The sequence below is a fragment of the Cherax quadricarinatus genome, chromosome 2 (assembly GCF_038502225.1).
Source record: "Cherax quadricarinatus isolate ZL_2023a chromosome 2, ASM3850222v1, whole genome shotgun sequence".
In the NCBI taxonomy this organism is placed as follows: Eukaryota; Metazoa; Arthropoda; class Malacostraca; order Decapoda; family Parastacidae; genus Cherax; species Cherax quadricarinatus.
This window is the reverse complement of record NC_091293.1, coordinates 62,868,370-62,887,762: the sequence shown is the minus strand read 5'-3', so window position 1 is coordinate 62,887,762 and position 19,393 is coordinate 62,868,370. Positions and strand designations below refer to the sequence as shown.

Genomic DNA, 19,393 nt, shown 5'->3' with positions numbered 1-19,393 from the left:
TTCCTTAAGCTTCCCATAAAATTTCATACTTTTTGTGTCATTATGATCGGGAAAAGATTCTCTATCATTTCGTAAGAAATTTCTTTTTTTTTTTTTTCGAAAAATTGCCGACCCTGAAAGGGTTAATGAGCCTCAGTGATTATTATTGCGTATTATCATTATTAATATGGTGTACTCAAGACTAATAAGACACTCTTAGTGATTTTAATGTGTACCTGCATGCCAGCACTGTGTAAGTTTATTTAGGTGCAGGTACACACCCTGCCTCGGTGGGAGACGGCCAACTTGTTGAAGAAAAAAAAAAAAAAAAAAAAAAAAACAGTATAATTATCAGAGTACTGTACATATAAAATATGTAATAACTTTAAAACACTTGAAATTTTGGAAAGTTTCCAGACATAATGGAGAGATATGGTGACCATATTAGTGAGTTCTGGTCATAATTTGAAATGTCCGTATTAGCGAAATGCCGTAAAGCGGGGCCCTACTGTATCTCATAAACACCATCTCATATATTGAAGAACAATTATATCTCCATCAAATATCACAGATCATTTTCCAGTACTGTACACAGAGTAGTTCACAACATTTCTAACCCTAATCAGCTGTAAGTGAACATTTTCCCTCTATATTTTCACTACTATCATTCCTCCCAGAAATTCTTCATCTACTGTACCTAAAATACTTTCTATTTCCAGTGAAAAAATATTTATTTTCACAAGTGCTAATGACATTCCAGTCATTATTTGTAGAGAACAACAATGCAGACTATGTTAAGAGGCTGGCGAGCTAATACTTATGGTATACACCACCAGCACGCACTGTGTGTTCACACAAAACTCAGTCATCATCACTGCCATCTTAAGATACTTTGGAGCAAAATTATGTTTGAATGTTCTGTATACTGCATCAGCTGCTCTAATTATTTATAAGAAAAGAAATTCAAAATTCGTTCTTAATACAAATACTCAAAACCTTTTTTTCAATAAAGCACAACTTCATTTTAAAAAATAAAAAGACTATCAATTTAAATTAAAAAAGTAAAAGGTTTTAGGATTAGCTATAAAAATGTAAGAGGATATATACTAGAGAATACTTCACCAAAATAACTTACACTTATAAGACAATAAAGTCATGCTCTTTTTTTTAATAGATACCAGAATGTTTTCAAATTGTACAGTAAGTGATTTATTATTAATGGCAGTAAATGATTTATCATGAATCACCATTCAAGTCCTAGACAAAACAGCAGTGCTAAATTCAAATAGAATTCATTCATAAATCTGATGTATAATCATTCAACTGACTCTACCAATGAAAAACATTAATAGTTAGGTTTCCCGGGCACTACAGTCTTGGGAGCTGGCTGCCACCACCAGAGTGCATTGTATTTCTTCACACTTTCTACTTCCTTACTGGTGAATTTAAGGATAACAGATATTGCATTCAACATCAGTTGACGGGACTCTGCATCTGAACTTATCATATACTGGAGGACAACATTTTTCAGGTACTCAAAGTTTTCACTCTCTCGAGAAACATTTCTGCGATGTCTGGAAATGATGGAAAAACAATGTAAATGCAGCAATAAATAAAGGAAAACTTTATAAAACTGGGATGCTTGAATGTGCGTGGATGTAGTGCAGATGACAAGAAACAGATGATTGCTGATGTTATGAATGAAAAGAAGTTGGATGTCCTGGCCCTAAGCGAAACAAAGCTGAAGGGGGTAGGGGAGTTTCGGTGGGGGGAAATAAATGGGATTAAATCTGGAGTATCTAAGAGAGTTAGAGCTAAGGAAGGGGTAGCAGTAATGTTGAAGGATCAGTTATGGAAGGAGAAAAGAGAATATGAATGTGTAAATTCAAGGATTATGTGGATTAAAGTAAAGGTTGGATGCAAAAAGTGGGTCATAATAAAAGTGTATCCACCTGGAGAAGAGAGGATGTGGTAGATAAGTTTGGGGTGCCAGGTGTAAATGATAATGGGAGCCCTTTGATTGAACTTTCTATAGAAAGGGGTTTAGTTATAGGTAACATATTTTAAGAAAAAGAGGATAAATAAGTATACAAGATATGATGTAGGGCGAAATGACAGTAGTTTGTTGGATTATGTATTGGTAGATAAAAGACTGTTGAGTAGACTTCAAGATGTACATGTTTATAGAGGGGCCACAGATATAGCAGATCACTTTTTAGTTGTAGCTACACTGAGAGTAAAAGGTAGATGGGATACAAGGAGAATACAAGCATCAGGGAAGAGAGGGGTGAAGGTTTATAAACTAAAAGAGGAGGCAGTTAGGGTAAGATATAAACAGCTATTGGAGGATAGATGGGCTAATGAGAGCATAGGCAAGGGGGTTGAAGAGGTATGGGGTAGGTTTAAAAATGTAGTGTTAGAGTGTTCAGCAGAAGTTTGTGGTTACAGGAAAGTGGGTGCGGGAGGGAAGAGGAGCGATTGGTGGAATGATGATGTAGAGAGAGTAGTAAGAGAGAAAAAGTTAGCATATGAGAAGTTTTTACAAAGTAGAAGTGATGCAAGGAGGGAAGAGTATATGGAGAAAAAGAGAGAGGTTAAGAGAGTGGTGAAGCAATGTAAAAAGAGAGCAAATGAGAGAGTGGGTGAGATGTTATCAACAAATTTTGTCGAAAATAAGAAAAAGTTTTGGAGTGAGATTAACAAGTTAAGGAAGCCTAGAGAACAAATGGATTTGTCAGTTAAAAATAGGAGAGGAGAGTTAGATGTATTGGGAAGATGGAAGGAATATTTTGAGGAATTGTTAAATGTTGATGAAGATAGGGAAGCTGTGATTTCGTGTATAGGGCAAGGAGGAATAACATCTTGTAGGAGTGAGATAGAGCCAGTTGTGAGTGTGGGGAAAGGTCGTGAGGCAGTAGGTAAAATGAAAGGGGGTAAGGCAGCCGGGATTGATGGGATAAAGATAGAAATGTTAAAAGTAGGTGGGGATATAGTTTTGGAGTGGTTGGTGCAATTATTTAATAATTGTATGGAAGAGGGTAAGGTACCTAGGGATTGGCAGAGAGCATGCATAGTTCCTTTGTATAAAGGCAAAGGGGACAAAAGAGAGTGCAAAAATTATAGGGGGATAAGTCTGTTGAGTATACCTGGTAAAGTGTATGGTAGAGTTATTATTGAAAGAATTAAGAGTAAGACAGAGAATAGGATAGCAGATGAACAAGGAGGCTTTAGGAAAGGTAGGGGGTGTGTGGACCAGGTGTTTACAGTGAAACATATAAGTGAACAGTATTTAGATAAGGCTAAAGAGGTTTTTGTGGCATTTATGGATTTGGAAAAGGCGTATGACAGGGTCGATAGGGGGGCAATGTGGCAGATGTTGCAGGTGTATGGTGTAGGAGGTAGGTTACTGAAAGCAGTGAAGAGTTTTTACGAGAAGAGTGAGGCTCAAGTTAGAGTATGTAGGAAAGAAGGAGATTATTTCCCAGTAAAAGTAGGCCTTAGACAAGGATGTCTGATGTCACCATGGTTGTTTAATATATTTATAGATGGGGTTGTAAGAGAAGTAAATGCGAAGGTCTTGGCAAGAGGCGTGGAGTTAAAAGATAAAGAATCACACATAAAGTGGGAGTTGTCACAGTTGCTCTTTTCTGATGACACTGTGCTCTTGGGAGATTCTGAAGAGAAGTTGCAGAGGTTGGTGGATGAATTTGGTAGTGTATGTAAAAGAAGAAAATTAAAAGTGAATACAGGAAAGAGTAAGGTTATGAGGATAACAAAAAGATTAGGTGGTGAAAAATTGGATATCAGATTGGAGGAGGTGAATGTATTTAGATATTTGGGAGTGGACGTGTCAGCGGATGGGTCTATGAAAGATGAGGTGAATCATAGAATTGATGAGGGGAAAAGGGTGAGCGGTGCACTTAGGAGTCTGTGGAGACAAAGAACTTTGTCCTTGGAGGCAAAGAGGGGAATGTATGAGAGTATAGTTTTACCAACGCTCTTATATGGGTGTGAAGCATGGGTGATGAATGTTGTAGTGAGGAGAAGGCTGGAGGCAGTGGAGATGTCATGTCTGAGGGCAATGTGTGGTGTGAATACAATGCAGAGAATTCATAGTTTGGAAGTTAGGAGGTGGTGCAGGATTACCAAAACTGTTGTCCAGAGGGCTGAGGAAGGGTTGTTGAGGTGGTTCGGACATGTAGAGAGAATGGAGCGAAACAGAATGACTTCAAGAGTGTATCAGTCTGTAGTGGAAGGAATGCAGGGTAGGGGTCAGCCTAGGAAAGGTTGGAGGGAGAGGGTAAAGGAGGTTGCGTGTGCGAGGGGCTTGGACTTTCAGCGGGCATGCGTGAGCGTGTTTGATAGGAGTGAATGGAGACAAATGGTTTTTAATACTTGACGTGCTGTTGGAGTGTGAGCAAAGTAACATTTATGAAGGGATTCAGGGAAACCGGCAGGCCGGACTTGAGTCCTGGAGATGGGAAGTACAGTGCCTGCACTCTGAAGGAGGGGTGTTAATGTTGCAGTTTAAAAAATGTAGTGTAAAGCACCCTTCTGGCAAGACAGTGATGGAGTGAATGATGGTGAAAGTTTTTCTTTTTCGGACCACCCTGCCTTGGTGGGAATCGGCCAGTGTGTTAATAAAAAAAATAATAAATAAAGGAATTAATATAAGATAATATGTAAGGAATGATGGCATGCAACAACAACAACAAAAAAGCTATTGAAATTCTGTAATAAAGTAGGCTTTTTTTTTTTTCTTGCATTTGGTCTAACCAAACACTGTACAAAGGAGTCTGAAAGACATACTGCATGGGTTCACAACAGACCAAAAATGTACATAAAAGCTATTTGTACAAGACTTGTAGACCGATGTGCCATGACTAGACATTTATAAATGTGCGTATATGAGGCTACCTTACCAGTCAAAAATACAGGGAAGGGTAATGTCACCATGGCTGTTTAATATATTTATAGATGGGGTTGTAAAAGAAGTAAATGCTAGGGTGTTCGGGAGAGGGGTGGGATTAAATTATGGGGAATCAAATACAAAACAGGAATTGACACAGTTACTTTTTGCTGATGATACTGTGCTTATGGAAGATTCTAAAGAAAAATTGCAAGGGTTAGTGTATGAGTTTGTGAGTGTGTGTAAAGGTAGAAAGTTGAAAGTGAACACAGAAAGGAGTAAGGTGTTGAGGGTATCAAATGATTTAGATAAAGAAAAATTGGATATTAATTTGGGGAGGAGGAGTATGGAAGAAGTAGATGTTTTCAGATATTTGGGAGTTGATGTGTCAGCGGATGGATTTATGAAGGATGAGGTTAATCAGAGAATTGATGAAGGAAAAACAGTGAGTCGTGCATTGAGGTATATGTGTGGAGACAAAGAAAGTTATCTATGGAGGCGAAGAAGGGAATGTATGAAAGTATAGTAGTACCAACACTTTTATGTGTGTGAAGCTTGGGTTGCAAATGCTGCAGCGAGAAGGTGGTTGAAGGCAGTGGAGATGTCCTGTCTAAGGGCAATGTGTGGTGTAAATATTATGTAGAAAATTCAGTGTGTAATTTAGGTGTGGAGTTAATAAAAGTATTAGTCAGAGGGCTGAAGAGCGGTTGTTGAGGTGGTTTGGTCATTTAGAGAGAATGGATCAAAGTAGAATGACATGGAGAGCATATAAATCTGTAGGGGAAGGAAGGCGGGGTAGGGGTCGTCCTCGAAAAGGTTGGAGGGAGGGGGTAAAGGAGGTTTTGTGGGCAAGGGGCTTGGACTTCCAGCAAGCGTGTGAGAGCGTGTTGGATAGGAGTGAATGGAGACGAATGGTATTTGGGACCTGACGAACTGTTGGAGTGTGAGCAGGGTAGTATTTAGTGAAGGGATTCAGGGAAACTGGTTATTTTTATATAGCCAGACTTGAGTCCTGGAAATGGGAAGTACAATGCCTGCACTTTAAAGGAGGGGCTTGGGATATTGGCAGTTTGGAGGGATATGTTGTGTATATACTTCTAAACTGTTGTATTCTGAGCACCTCTGCAAAAACAGTGATTATGTGTGAGTGAGGCCAGAGTGTTGAATGATGATGAAAGTATTTTCTTTTTGGGTCACCCTACCTCGGTGGGATACGGCTGGTTTGTTAAAAAAAAAAAATTAAAATACATACTCACCTCTCGACTTCCTCCTCTAGAACCTCAATGGCATCTTGGTGAGCTTGTTGCCTGACAAGTGCTGCCATCTGTACTTCCCTCATGGTTGCTTCCAGCTGCCGTTTTTCTCGTCGCAGCTGAGATATTTCTTGGTCTTTCCGTGCTAACTCCTCCAGGTGGTGCAGGAGAGGACCTTCACTCCCACCACTAACTTGGGATAACAGAGCTGCTGTGGCTTCTAGGCTCCCAAGACCATTCTGCAACAGCCAAACTTTCCGTATGTATCACTCTCAGATATTTACAGTACAGTACTGGCTTACTGTGTGCAATTTTCTATCATAAACATTTTACTTTTATTCAAATTTTAAAATAAAATGATTGGAAGAAGTTACCTAAGCAGAGAATAATGTACCAAATGAAATAAGTTTTCTAATCTTACAAAAATATAAATTGCACATACGCATAAGATACAGTAGATAAGTTACATGAAAGGCACATAAAATCTTTTTTTTTTTTTAATACACTGGCCATCTTCCACAGGGGCAGGGTGACTCATAAAAGGAACACTTTAGCCATCATTCATTCTATTTTTACCAGGAATTCGCTATTTTTTTTCCAACAAACTGGTCATCTCCCACCAAGGTAGGAAGGGGAGGGAAGGGGGGAGGGTGGCCCAAAAAGAAGAAACACTTTCACCATCATTCACTCCATGACTTTATTGCCAGAGGAGCTATATGTAGTAAAAATCCCCTATGTTATCAAAGCAGGTGGTTGCTGTACATGTTTTTTACTCTTATATAATCACCCAGGCCCAAGATTATTAGGTGACTGGATATACAGCACATGAAGTGGGAAAGGTAACTTTATGGAGAGGGTGCGAGATGTGAGAACACAGTAAGCAGAAGGTGGGTGTTGCTCACTCATCTCACCCACATCCTTCTCATTTGTTTCAAGCAGCTCATCACTACAGTTGCCAGGTTACAAACAAACAACAAATTTTATTTTTGTAAAGTGGAGTTTTGTACAGTATACAATTAGGATAACTGACATGAATAAACTATTTTATTGAAAGCCCCTTGTTATGCAAGGAATTTCAGGCAGCCTTAAAACTAAAATATGATTACTAGAGAATGAGACACATACAGTACATTACGATTACTAGACGATGAGACACATGTTGTACAGTAGACCATCGATTAACACAGTAAAGTTCATGGTAATTGAGTGTAAGACAAAACTGAGTAAAACAAACATACAGAAATCAACTAATTTAATCACATACACAGATCTGAGAACCGTATGGGACATGTATGTATGGACCAATGAGATGCAAGCTGTGAGAGGTGGGACGGGGATGAAGCTAGGGCTCCCCCACAAAGACAATGGCCTGATCCACAGGCAGGCTGCCCACAAGCATACTGAATGGAGGGAAAAAATCTCAGTCCAGCTCATGGAGCTCCAAATATTTCCCCGAGAAGTGACACTGAGCTAGATCATCGAAGATATGCCACAATTTTGCAATAGTGTAATAAAGTAAACATGTTAGAGGATTTCATGTTAATCTACAGTGTACTGTATGTTATTATGATTACTAGACAATGAAACACATGTAGTACATGATTATCATTACTAGACAATGAGACACGTTGTACACAACAATAATTATTAGACAATGAGATATATAGTATATAATTATGGTTACTAGACAATGAGACACATAGTACATGATTATGATTACTAGACAATGAGACAGAAAGGACTCGTAACGTTATTTTCGTCAAAACATTGGCTCGCGAATCGTCGTTTGACTCGCAAATAGTCGTTCGACACAACACCTCTCGTGACATACAAAATGACTTTTTTTATTCATTCTAGAGTATATTCCATGTTTCTATGTTACTAATATTGTTTATTATGTCATATTAGTTGAATTGTAATAGATAAATAAGCCGAAGAGTTGATATTAGTGTCATATTCTCCAACAATAAACTCGCCATCCCTCCCTCACACAAACAAGTCTTGTCTTCAATAAAGGTAAGTGATGTTAAATAAGAACATAACTTAAGAAAGGAGGAACACTGCAACAGACCTGCTGGCCCATACTAGGCAGGTCCTTCACAAATCCAACCCACTAACAGAACAAATGCTACCCAGGTGCAAGTCTGACTCAAATCCAACCTCTCTCACTCATGTAATTTTTTTTTTTTTTTAACAAGTCAGCCATCTTCCACCAAAGCAGGGTGACCCAAAAAGAAAGAAAATCCCCAAAAAGAAAATACTTTCATCATCATTCAACTCTTTCACCTCACTCACACATAATCACTGTTTTTGCAGAGGTGTTCAGAACACAACAGCTTAGAAGCATACACGTATAAAGATACACAACATATCCCTCCAAACTGCCAATATCCTGAACCCCTCCTTTAGAGTGCAGGCATTGTACTTCCCATTTCCAGGACTCAAGTCCGGCTATATAAACATAACCAGTTTCCCTGAATCCCTTCAATAAATATTACCCTGCTCACACTCCAACAGATCGTCAGGTCCCAAATACCATTCGTCTCCGTTGATTCCTATCAAACACGCTCACGCACGCCTGCTGGAAGTCCAAGCCCCTCACCCACAAAACCTCCTTTACCCCCTCTTTCCAACCCTTTCGAGGACGACCCCTACCCCTCTTTCCTTCCCCTATAGATTTATATGCTTTCCATGTCATTCTACTTTGATCCATTCTCTCTAAATGACCAAACCACCTCAACAACCCCTCTTCTGCCCTCTGACTAATGCTTTTATTAACTCCACACCTTCTCCTAATTTCCACACTCCAAATTTTCTGCATAATATTTACACCACACATTGCCCTTAGACAGGACATCTCCACTGCCTCCAACTGTCTCCTCGCTGCTGCATTTACCACACAAGCTTCACATCCATATAAGAGTGTTGGTACTACTATACTTTCATACATTCCCTTCTTTGCCTCCATAGATAACGTTTTTTGACTCCACATATACCTCAACGCACCACTCACCTTTTTTCCCTCATCAATTCTATGATTAACCTCATCCTTCATAAATCCATCCGCCGACACGTCAACTCCCAAGTATCTGAAAACATTCACTTCTTCCATACTCCTCCTCCCCAATTTGATATCCAATTTTTCTTTATCTAAATCATTTGATACCCTCATCACCTTACTCTTTTCTATGTTCACTTTCAACTTTCTACCTTTACACACATTCTCAAACTCATCCACTAACCTTTGCAATTTTTCTTTAGAATCTCCCATAAGCACAGTATCATCAGCAAAAAGTAACTGTGTCAATTCCCATTTTGAATTTGATTCCCCATAATTTAATCCCACCCCTCTCCCGAACACCCTAGCATTTACTTCTTTTACAACCCCATCTATAAATATATTAAACAACCATGGTGACATTACGCATCCCTGTCTAAGACCTACTTTTACTGGGAAGTATTCTCCCTCTCTTCTACACACCCTAACCTGAGCCTCACTATCCTCATAAAAGCTCTTTACAGCATTTAGTAACTTACCACCTATTCCATATACTTGCAACATCTGCCACATTGCTCCTCTATCCACTCTATCATATGCCTTTTCTAAATCCATAAATGCAATAAAAACTTCCCTACCTTTATCTAAATACTGTTCACATATATGCTTCAATGTAAACACTTGATCTACACATCCCCTACCCACTCTGAAGCCTCCTTGCTCATCCGCAATCCTACATTCTGTCTTACCTCTAATTCTTTCAATTATAACCCTACCGTATACTTTTCCTGGTATACTCAGTAAACTTATTCCTCTATAATTTTTACAATCTCTTTTGTCCCCCTTCCCTTTATATAAAGGGACTATACATGCTCTCCACCAATCCGTAGGTACCTTCCCCTCTTTCATACATTTATTAAACAAAAGTACCAACCACTCCAACACTATATCCCCCCCCTGCTTTTAACATTTCTGTCATGATCCCATCAGTTCCAGCTGCTTTACCCCCTTTCATTCTACGTAATGCCTCACGTACCTCCACCACACTTACATTCTGCTCTTCTTCACTCCTAAAAGATGGTATACCTCCCTGGCCAGTGCATGAAATTACCGCCTCCCTTTCTTCTTCAACATTTAAAAGTTCCTCAAAATATTCTCGCCATCTACACACAACAAATATAGTGTACAATTATGTATTAATAAATTTAAATAAATATATAAAATAACATTTTTCTTACCTTTATTGAAGATAGGTGATGGCATCTGGAAGATAGGGAGGAGGAGAGAGGGAGTTGGGGTTAGTGTTTGGAAGGGGAATCCCCCCCCATAATGCCACTAGGACCAGCTTGAGTCACTGGACCCCTGTCTCACAAAAAAAAACTGTCCACAGTCCTCTGTTTCTGGCGCCTCTTTAAGACTTCCTTAAAATGGGACATGGTTCTGTCACTTAACTTATTCCAAAGATGGCTTGTTTCAGTTTGCTCAGGGTGGTACTTCTCCACAAACATTTGGACATCATTCCACTTGGCACAAATCTCCTTAATCTTTGAATCAGCATGCAACACCCTTGCCATTTCACAAATAATCGTCTCTGAAACACTATCACCTGCCATCTCTTTATCCTTGATCCACACCAGCAACAACTTCTCAACCTGATCGATTGTCTGTGGCCTTTTTTTGGTTAGCATATTAACACCTTTTGCAACATTAGCTTCCTTGATTTGTTCTTTCTTTGCCAGGATAGAAGCAATGGTTGACTAGTTTTTCCCATACATCCTGGCAAGCTCAACAAGTTTCACACCACTCTCATACTTCTGTATTATTTCCTTCTTCACATCTATGGTGCTTCTCACTTTCTTTACCACAGGGTAGTCTTGATCCCATCAGTTCCAGCTGCTTTACCCCCTTTCATTCTATGTAATGCCTCACGCACCTCCCCCACACTCACATCCTGTTCTTCTTCACTCCTAAAAGATGGTATACCTCCCTGGCCAGTGCATGAAATTACCGCCTCCCTTTCTTCGTCGAAATTTAAAAGTTCCTCAAAATATTCTCGCCATCTACCCAAAACCTCCATCTCCCCATCTACTAACTCCCCTACTCTGTTTTTAACCGACAAATTCATTTGTTCCCTAGGCTTTCTTGTTTAACTCACTCCAAAATTTTTTCTTAATTTCATTAAAATTTCTTGACAGTGCCTCTCCCACTCTATCATCTGCTCTCCTTTTGCACTCTCTCACCACTCTCTTCACCTTTCTTTTACTCTCCATATACTCTGCTCTTCTTATAACACTTCTGCTTTGTAAAAACCTCTCATAAGCTAACTTTTTCTCTTTTATCACACCCTTTACTTCATCATTCCACCAATCACTCCTCTTTCCTCCTGCACCCACCCTCCTATAACCAAAAACTTCTGCCCCACATTCTAATACTGCACTTTTAAAACTATTCCATCCCTCTTCAACCCCCCCCCCACTACTCATACTTGCACCAGTCCACCTTTCTGCCAATAGTTGCTTATATCTCATCCAAACTTCCTCCTCCCTTAGTTTATACACTTTCACCTCCCTCTTACTTGTTGTTGCCATTTTCCTCTTTTCCCATATACCTCTTACTCTAACTGTAGCTACAACTAAATAATAATCTGATATATCGGTTGCCTCTCTATAAATGTGTACATCCTGGAGCCTACCCATCAACCTTTTATCCACCAATACATAATCTAACAAACTACTTTCATTACGTGCTATATCATACCTTGTATATTTATTTATCCTCTTCTTCATAAAATATGTATTACTTATTACCAAACATCTTTCTACACATAGCTCAATTAAAGGCTCCCCATTTTCATTTACCCCTGGCACCTCAAATTTACCTACTACTCCCTCCACAACATTTTTGCCCACTTTAGCATTGAAATCCCCAACCACCATTACTCTCATACTTGGATCAAAACTCCCCACGCATTCACTCAACATTTCCCAAAATCTCTCTCTCTCCTCTACACTTCTCTCTTCTCCTCGACACTTCTCTCTTCTCCAGGTGCATATACGCTTACTATAACCCACTTTTCACATCCAACCTTTATTTTACTCCATATAATCCTTGAATTAATACATTCACAGTCCCTCTTTTCCTGCCATAACTTATCCTTCAACATTATTGCTACTCCTTCTTTAGCTCTAACTCTATTTGAAACCCCTGACCTAATCCCATTTACTCCTCTCCACTGAAACTCTCCTACCCCCTTCAGCTTTGTTTCACTTAAAGCCAGGACATCCAGCTTCTTCTCATTCATAACATCCACAATCATCTCTTTCTTATCATTTGCACAACATCCACGCACATTCAGACTTCCCACTTTGACAATTTTCTTCTTCTTATTCTTTTTAGTAATTATTACAGGAAAAGGGGTTACTAGGCCATTGTTCCCGCCATTTTAGTTGACTTTTACAACACGCATGGCTTACGGAGGAAAGATTCTTATTCCACTTCCCCATGGATATAAAAGGAAAAGTAATAAGACCAAGAACTATTAAGATAAAATCAAAGAAAACTCAGATGAGTGTGTATAAATAAACATGTACATGTATGTGTAGTATGACCTAAGTGTAAGTAGAAGTAGCAAGACGTACCTGTAAACTTGCATATTTATGAGACAGACAAAAGACACCAGCAATCCTACCATCATGTAAAACAATTACAGGCTTTTGTTTCACACTCACTTGGCAGGACAATAGTACCTCCCTGGGTGGTTGCTGTCTACCAACCTACTACCTAAATTTGAAACTACCCAATGTTTTAGCTTCGATCACCCTACTAGGCAGACCATTCCACTCGTCAACTACCCTTATTACCAATGTTCATTTATACATTTTGTTAGTGCTTTATATTTATTTGGCATTCTTTTCTGCATGTAAATCTATATTTAAGCTAGGGAAGTGACCCCTGAAGTGACCTAGAGTCCTTATGGAGGAGCATTCCTCTTCCAAGCAATAACCTCTCTTCCCTCTCTCCTCCTCCCTTCTTCCATTCATCAACAACAGCCTTCAATAAAGGTAACTGTCATGTTGAATGCTCATTCTTTTGTGCATGTAAATCTATCTTTAAGGTAAAAAAAAAAATGTTGATACTTCTGGGTGTCTGGAATGAATTAATTGGATTTACATTAATTCTTATGGGGAAAATGGATTCGAAAATCGTCAATTTCGATAATAGTCACACCTCCAGGAATGGATTAATTACGAAAAACGAGGGACCACTGTACCAACGAGTGCTGGATGAAATACACACAACCGAGGAAGAGGTGAAGAAGCTGCTAAGTGAACTTGATACCTCAAAGGTGGTGGGACCAGACAACATCTCTCTGTGGGTCCTTAGAAGAAAGGGAGCAGAGACACTGTGTCACTAGCAACAATTTTCAACACATCCAATGAAACTGGGCAACTACCTGAGGTATGAAAGACAGCAAACGTGGTCCCCATTTTTAAGAAAGGAGACAGACATGAGGCACTAAACTACAGACCAGTGTCACTGATATGTATAGTATGCGAAGTCATGGAGATTATCAGTAGGAGAGTGATGGAGCACCTAGAATGGAACAAGCATATAAACGACAACCAGCATGGATTCAGGGAAGGAAAATCCTGTGACACAAACCTACTGGAGTTTTATGACAAGGTAACGGAAGTAAAACACGAGAGAGAGGGGTGTGGGTAGATTGCATTTTCTTGGACTGCAAGATAGCCTTCGACACAGTTCCTCACAAGAAATTAGTGCAAAAGCTAGGGGATCAGGCATGCATAACAGAAAGGGCACTGCAATGCATCAGAGAATACCTAACAGGGAGGCAACAAGAAGTCATGATACATGACGAGGTGTCAAAGTGGGCACCTGTGACAAGCAGGGTTCCACAGGGGACAGTCCTAGGACCAGTGCTATTTTTGGTGTATGTTAATGACATGACAGAAAGAATAGACTCAGAAGTGCCCCTGTTTGCAGAATGTGAAGAATTAAATCTGATGAGGATCAGGTAGGACTACAAAGAGACCTGGGCAGGCTACCAGCCAGGTCCAGCAACTAGCTACTCGAATTTAACCCAACCAAATACAAAGTCATGAAGATCGGGGAAGGGCAAATAAGACCACAGAGAGAGTTTAGGCTAGGTGGCCAAAGACTGCAAACCTCACTCAAGGAAAAGAATCTTGGGGTGAGTATAATACCAAGCACATCACCTGAGGCACACATCAATCAGATAACTGCTGCAGCATATGGGCACCTGGCAAACCTGAGAACAGTATTCCGATACCTCAGTAAGGAATCGTTCAAGACTGTACACCGTGTATGTCAGGCCCATACAAGAGTATGTAGCACCAGTTTGGAACCCACACCTGATCAAGCATGTCAAGAAATTAGAGAAATTTCAAAGTTTTGCAACAAGTCTATTTCCAGAACTAAGGGGAATGTCCTACAAAGAAAGGTTAAGGGAAATTGGCCTGATGACACTAGAAGACAGGAGGGCTAGGGGAGATATGATAATGACATACAAAATACTGCAAGGAATTGACAATGTGGACAGGGACAGGATGTCCCAGAGATTGGACACAGAAACATGGGGTCACAATTGGAAGTTGAAGACTCAGATGAATCAAAGGGATATTAGGAAGCATTTCTTTAGTTGTCAGGAAGTGGAATACAGTGGAACCTTGGCTTACAAATTCCCCACCATGTGAATTTTTAAGGATACGAACCGTCGTTCAGTCGATTTTTTGCTTCTGCATACGAAGGAAATTTCAGGATGCCAACTTCCTCCTCGAGGGAGGTTCCTTAAATAAGTTATAAATAAAATATTTATTTCTTTGCAAACGTTACAATATGTGTTTACATATCATAATGTGATTGGAGCAAAGAAAGCCACTATCATGCTGAGGCATTTCGGGCAGACTTAACCTAATATTAATAGATTACTTAAGTCTAGACAGGTGAAAAGTGTACAAGTAGTGGTTACCAATGTTTTGCTGAAGGTGGCACCAACTACTGGCAGCCTTTTGAAGTCTCTCATTACTATTATTATTATTACTATTATACTGTATTATTCTTCTTTCAACATACCAGCCGTATCCCACCGAGGCGGGGTGGCCCAAAAGAAAAAACTAAAGTTTCTCTTTTTAAATTTAGTAATATATACAGGAGAAGGGGTTACTAGCCCCTTGCTCCCGGCATTTTAGTCGCCTCTTACAACACGCATGGCTTAAGGAGGAAAGATTCTTATTCCATTTCCCCATGGATATAAAAGGAAAAGTAATAAGACCAACAACTATTAAGATAAAATCAAAGAAAACTCAGATGAGTGTGTATAAATGTGTACATGTATGTGTAGTGTGACCTAAGTTTAAGTAGAAGTAGCAAGACATGCCTGTAATCTTGCATATTTATGAGACATACAAAAGACACCAGCAATCCTACCATCATGTAAAACAATCACAGGCTTTCGTTTTACACTCACTTGGCAGGACGGTAGTACCTCCCTGGGTGGTTGCTGTCTACCAACCTACTACCTACATTATTGTTATAATAATTATTATTATTGGTAGTAGTAGTAACAGTAGTAGCAATACATATATGGTGAGGGGCTCTTGATCAAGGGAATTGGATCTGTGCTCTAGGTCCCTAAATTAATAATAATAATAATAATAATAATAATAATAATAACAATAATTATTATTATACCTAGGTAGTAGGTTGGTAGACAGCAACCGCCCAGGGAGGTACTACCGTCCTGCCAAGTGAGTGTAAAACGAAAGCCTGTAATTGTTTTACATGATGGTAGGATTGCTGGTGTCCTTTTTTCTGTCTCATGAACATGCAAGATTTCAGGTACGTCTTGCTATTTCTACTTACACTTAGGTCACACTACACATACTGCCGGTGTCCTTTTTTCTGTCTCATGAACATGCAAGATTTCAGGTACATCTTGCTACTTCTACTTACACTTAGGTCACACTACACATACATGTACACATTTATTTATACACACTCATCTGAGTTTTCTTTGATTTTATCTTAATAGTTCTTGGTCTTATTAATTTTCCTTTTATATCCATGGGGAAGTGGAATAAGAATCTTTCCTCCGTAAGCCATGCGTGTTGTAAAAGTCAACTAAAATGGCGGGAACAATGGGCTAGTAACCCCTTTTCCTGTAAAGATTACTAAAAAGAATAAGAAGAAGAAAATTGTCAAAGTGGGAAGTCTGAATGTGCGTGGATGTTGTGCAGATGATAAGAAAGAGATGATTGTGGATGTTATGAATGAGAAGAAGCTGGATGTCCTGGCTTTAAGTGAAACAAAGCTGAAGGGGGTGGGAGAGTTTCAGTGGAGAGAAATAAATGGGATTAGGTCAGGGGTTTCAAATAGTTATAGCTAAAGAAGGAGTAGCAATAATGTTGAAGGATAAGCTATGGCAGGAAAAGAGGGACTATAAATGTATTAATTCAAGGATTATGTGGAGTAAAATAAAGATTGGATGTGAAAAGTGGGTTATAATAAGCGTGTATGCACCTGGAGAAGAGAAGTGTAGAGGAGAGAGAGAGATTTTGGGAAATGTTGAGTGAATGCGTGGGGAGTTTTAATCAAGTGTGAGAGTAATGGTGGTTGGGGATTTCAATGCTAAAGTGGGTAAAAATGTTATGGAGGGAGTAGTAGGTAAATTTGGGGTGCCAGGGGTAAATGTAAATGGGGAGCCTTTAATTGAGCTATGTGTAGAAAGAAATTTGGTAATAAGTAATACATATTTTATGAAAAAGAGGGTAAATAAATATACAAGGTATGATGTAGCACGTAATGAAAGTAGTTTATTAGATTATGTATTGGTGGATAAAAGGTTGATGGGTAGGCTCCAGGATGTACATGTTTATAGAGGGGCAACTGATATATTGGATCATTATTTAGTTGTAGCTACAGTTAGAGTAAGAGGTAGATGGGAAAGGAGGAAGGTGGAAACAACAAGTAAGAGGGAGGTGAAAGTGTATAAACTAAGGGAGGAGGAAGTTCGGGTGAGATATAAGCGACTATTGGCAGAAAGGTGGGCTAGTGCAAAGATGAGTAGTGGGGGGGTTGAAGAGGGTTGGAATAGTTTTAAAAATGCAGTATTAGAATGTGGGGCAGAAGTTTGTGGTTATAGGAGGGTGGGTGCAGGAGGAAAGAGTGATTGGTGGAATGATGAAGTAAAGGGTGTGATAAAAGAGAAAAAGGTAGCTTATGAGAGGTTTTTACAAAGCAGAAGTGTTATAAGAAGAGCAGAGTATATGGAGAGTAAAAGAAAGGTAAAGAGAGTGGTGAGAGAGTGCAAAAGGAGAGCGGATGATAGAGTGGGAGAGGCACTGTCAAGAAATTTTAATGAAAATAAGAAAAAATTTTGGAGTGAGTTAAACAAGTTAAGAAAGCCTAGGGAAAATATGGATTTGTCAGTTAAAAACAGAGTAGGGGGGTTAGTAGATGGGGAGATGGAGGTATTGGGTAGATGGCGAGAATATTTTGAGGAACTTTTAAATGTTAAGGAAGAAACAGAGGCAGTAATTTCATGCACTGGTCAGGGAGGTATACCATCTTTTAGGAGTGAAGAAGAGCAGAATGTAAGTGTGGGGGAGGTACGTGAGCCATTACGTAAAATGAAAGGGGGTAAAGCAGCTGGAACTGATGGGATCATGACAGAAATGTTAAAAGCAGGGGGGGATATAGTGTTGGAGTGGTTGGTACTTTTGTTTAATAAATGTATGAAAGAGGGGAAGGTACCTAGGGATTGGCGGAGAGCATGTATAGTCCCTTTATATAAAGGGAAAGGGGACAAAAGAGACTGTAAAAATTATAGAGGAATAAGCTTACTGAGTATACCAGGAAAAGTGTACGGTAGGGTTATAATTGAAAGAATTAGAGGTAAGACAGAATGTAGGATTGCGGATGAGCAAGGAGGTTTCAGAGTGGGTAGGGGATGTGTAGATCAGGTGTTTACATTGAAGCATATATGTGAACAGTATTTAGATAAAGATAGGGAAGTTTTTATTGCATTTATGGATTTAGAAAAGGCATATGATAGAGTGGATAGAGGAGCAATGTGGCAGATGTTGCAAGTATATGGAATAGGTGGTAAGTTATTAAATGCTGTAAAGAGTTTTTATGAGGATAGTGAGGCTCAGGTTAGGGTGTGTAGAAGAGAGGGAGACTACTTCCCGGTAAAAGTAGGTCTTAGACAGGGATGTGTAATGTCACCATGGTTGTTTAATATATTTATAGATGGGGTTGTAAAGGAAGTAAATGCTAGGGTGTTCGGGAGAGGGGTGGGATTAAATTTTGGGGAATCAAATTCAAAATGGGAATTGACAGTTACTTATTGCTGATGATACTGTGCTTATGGGAGATTCTAAAGAAAAATTGCAAAGGTTAGTGGATGAGTTTGGGAATGTGTGTAAAGGTAGAAAGTTGAAAGTGAACATAGAAAAGAGTAAGGTGATGAGGGTGTCAAATGATTTAGATAAAGAAAAATTGGATATCAAATTGGGGAGGAGGAGTACAGAAGAAGTGAATGTTTTCAGATACTTGGGAGTTGACATGTCGGCGGATGGATTTATGAAGGATGAGGTTAATCATAGAATTGATGAGGGAAAAAAGGTGAGTGGTGCGTTGAGGTATATGTGGAGTCAAAAAACGTTATCTATGGAGGCAAAGAAGGGAATGTATGAAAGTATAGTAGTACCAACACTCTTATATGGGTGTGAAGCTTGGGTGGTAAATGCAGCAGCGAGGAGACGGATGGAGGCAGTGGAGATGTCCTGTTTAAGGCAATGTGTGGTGTAAATATTATGCAGAAAATTCGGAGTGTGGAAATTAGGAGAAGGTGTGGAGTTAATAAAAGTATTACTCAGAGGGCAGAAGAGGGGTTGTTGAGGTGGTTTGGTCATTTAGAGAGAATGGATCAAAGTAGAATGACATGGAAAGCATATAAATCTATAGGGGAAGGAAGGCGGGGTAGGGGTCGTCCTCGAAAGGGTTGGAGAGAGGGGGTAAAGGAGGTTTTGTGGGTAAGGGGCTTGGACTTCCAGCAAGCGTGCGTGAGCGTGTTAGATAGGAGTGAATGGAGACGAATGGTACTTGGGACCTGACGATCTGTTGGAGTGTGAGCAGGGTAATATTTAGTGAAGGGATTCAGGGAAACCGGTTATTTTCATATAGTCGGACTTGAGTCCTGGAAATGGGAAG

General features: G+C 39.5%; 1 protein-coding gene across 2 annotated transcripts in view; it reads right to left on the bottom strand.

The window, feature by feature from the left end:
* Positions 1-423: 423 nt before the first annotated feature.
* The window catches only part of GCC88 (GRIP and coiled-coil domain containing 88 kDa), a 140,113-nt gene continuing 121,143 nt past the window's right edge, over positions 424-19,393 (bottom strand). For both annotated transcript variants that reach the window (XM_070088797.1, XM_070088793.1), the window contains exons 13-14: positions 6,145-6,380; positions 424-1,553 (exon numbers count right to left, since the gene is read on the bottom strand). In XM_070088797.1, the coding sequence (XP_069944898.1) occupies positions 1,325-1,553; positions 6,145-6,380 (465 nt within the window). In that variant the 3' untranslated portion in view covers positions 424-1,324. The remainder of the gene's footprint in view (positions 1,554-6,144; positions 6,381-19,393) is intronic.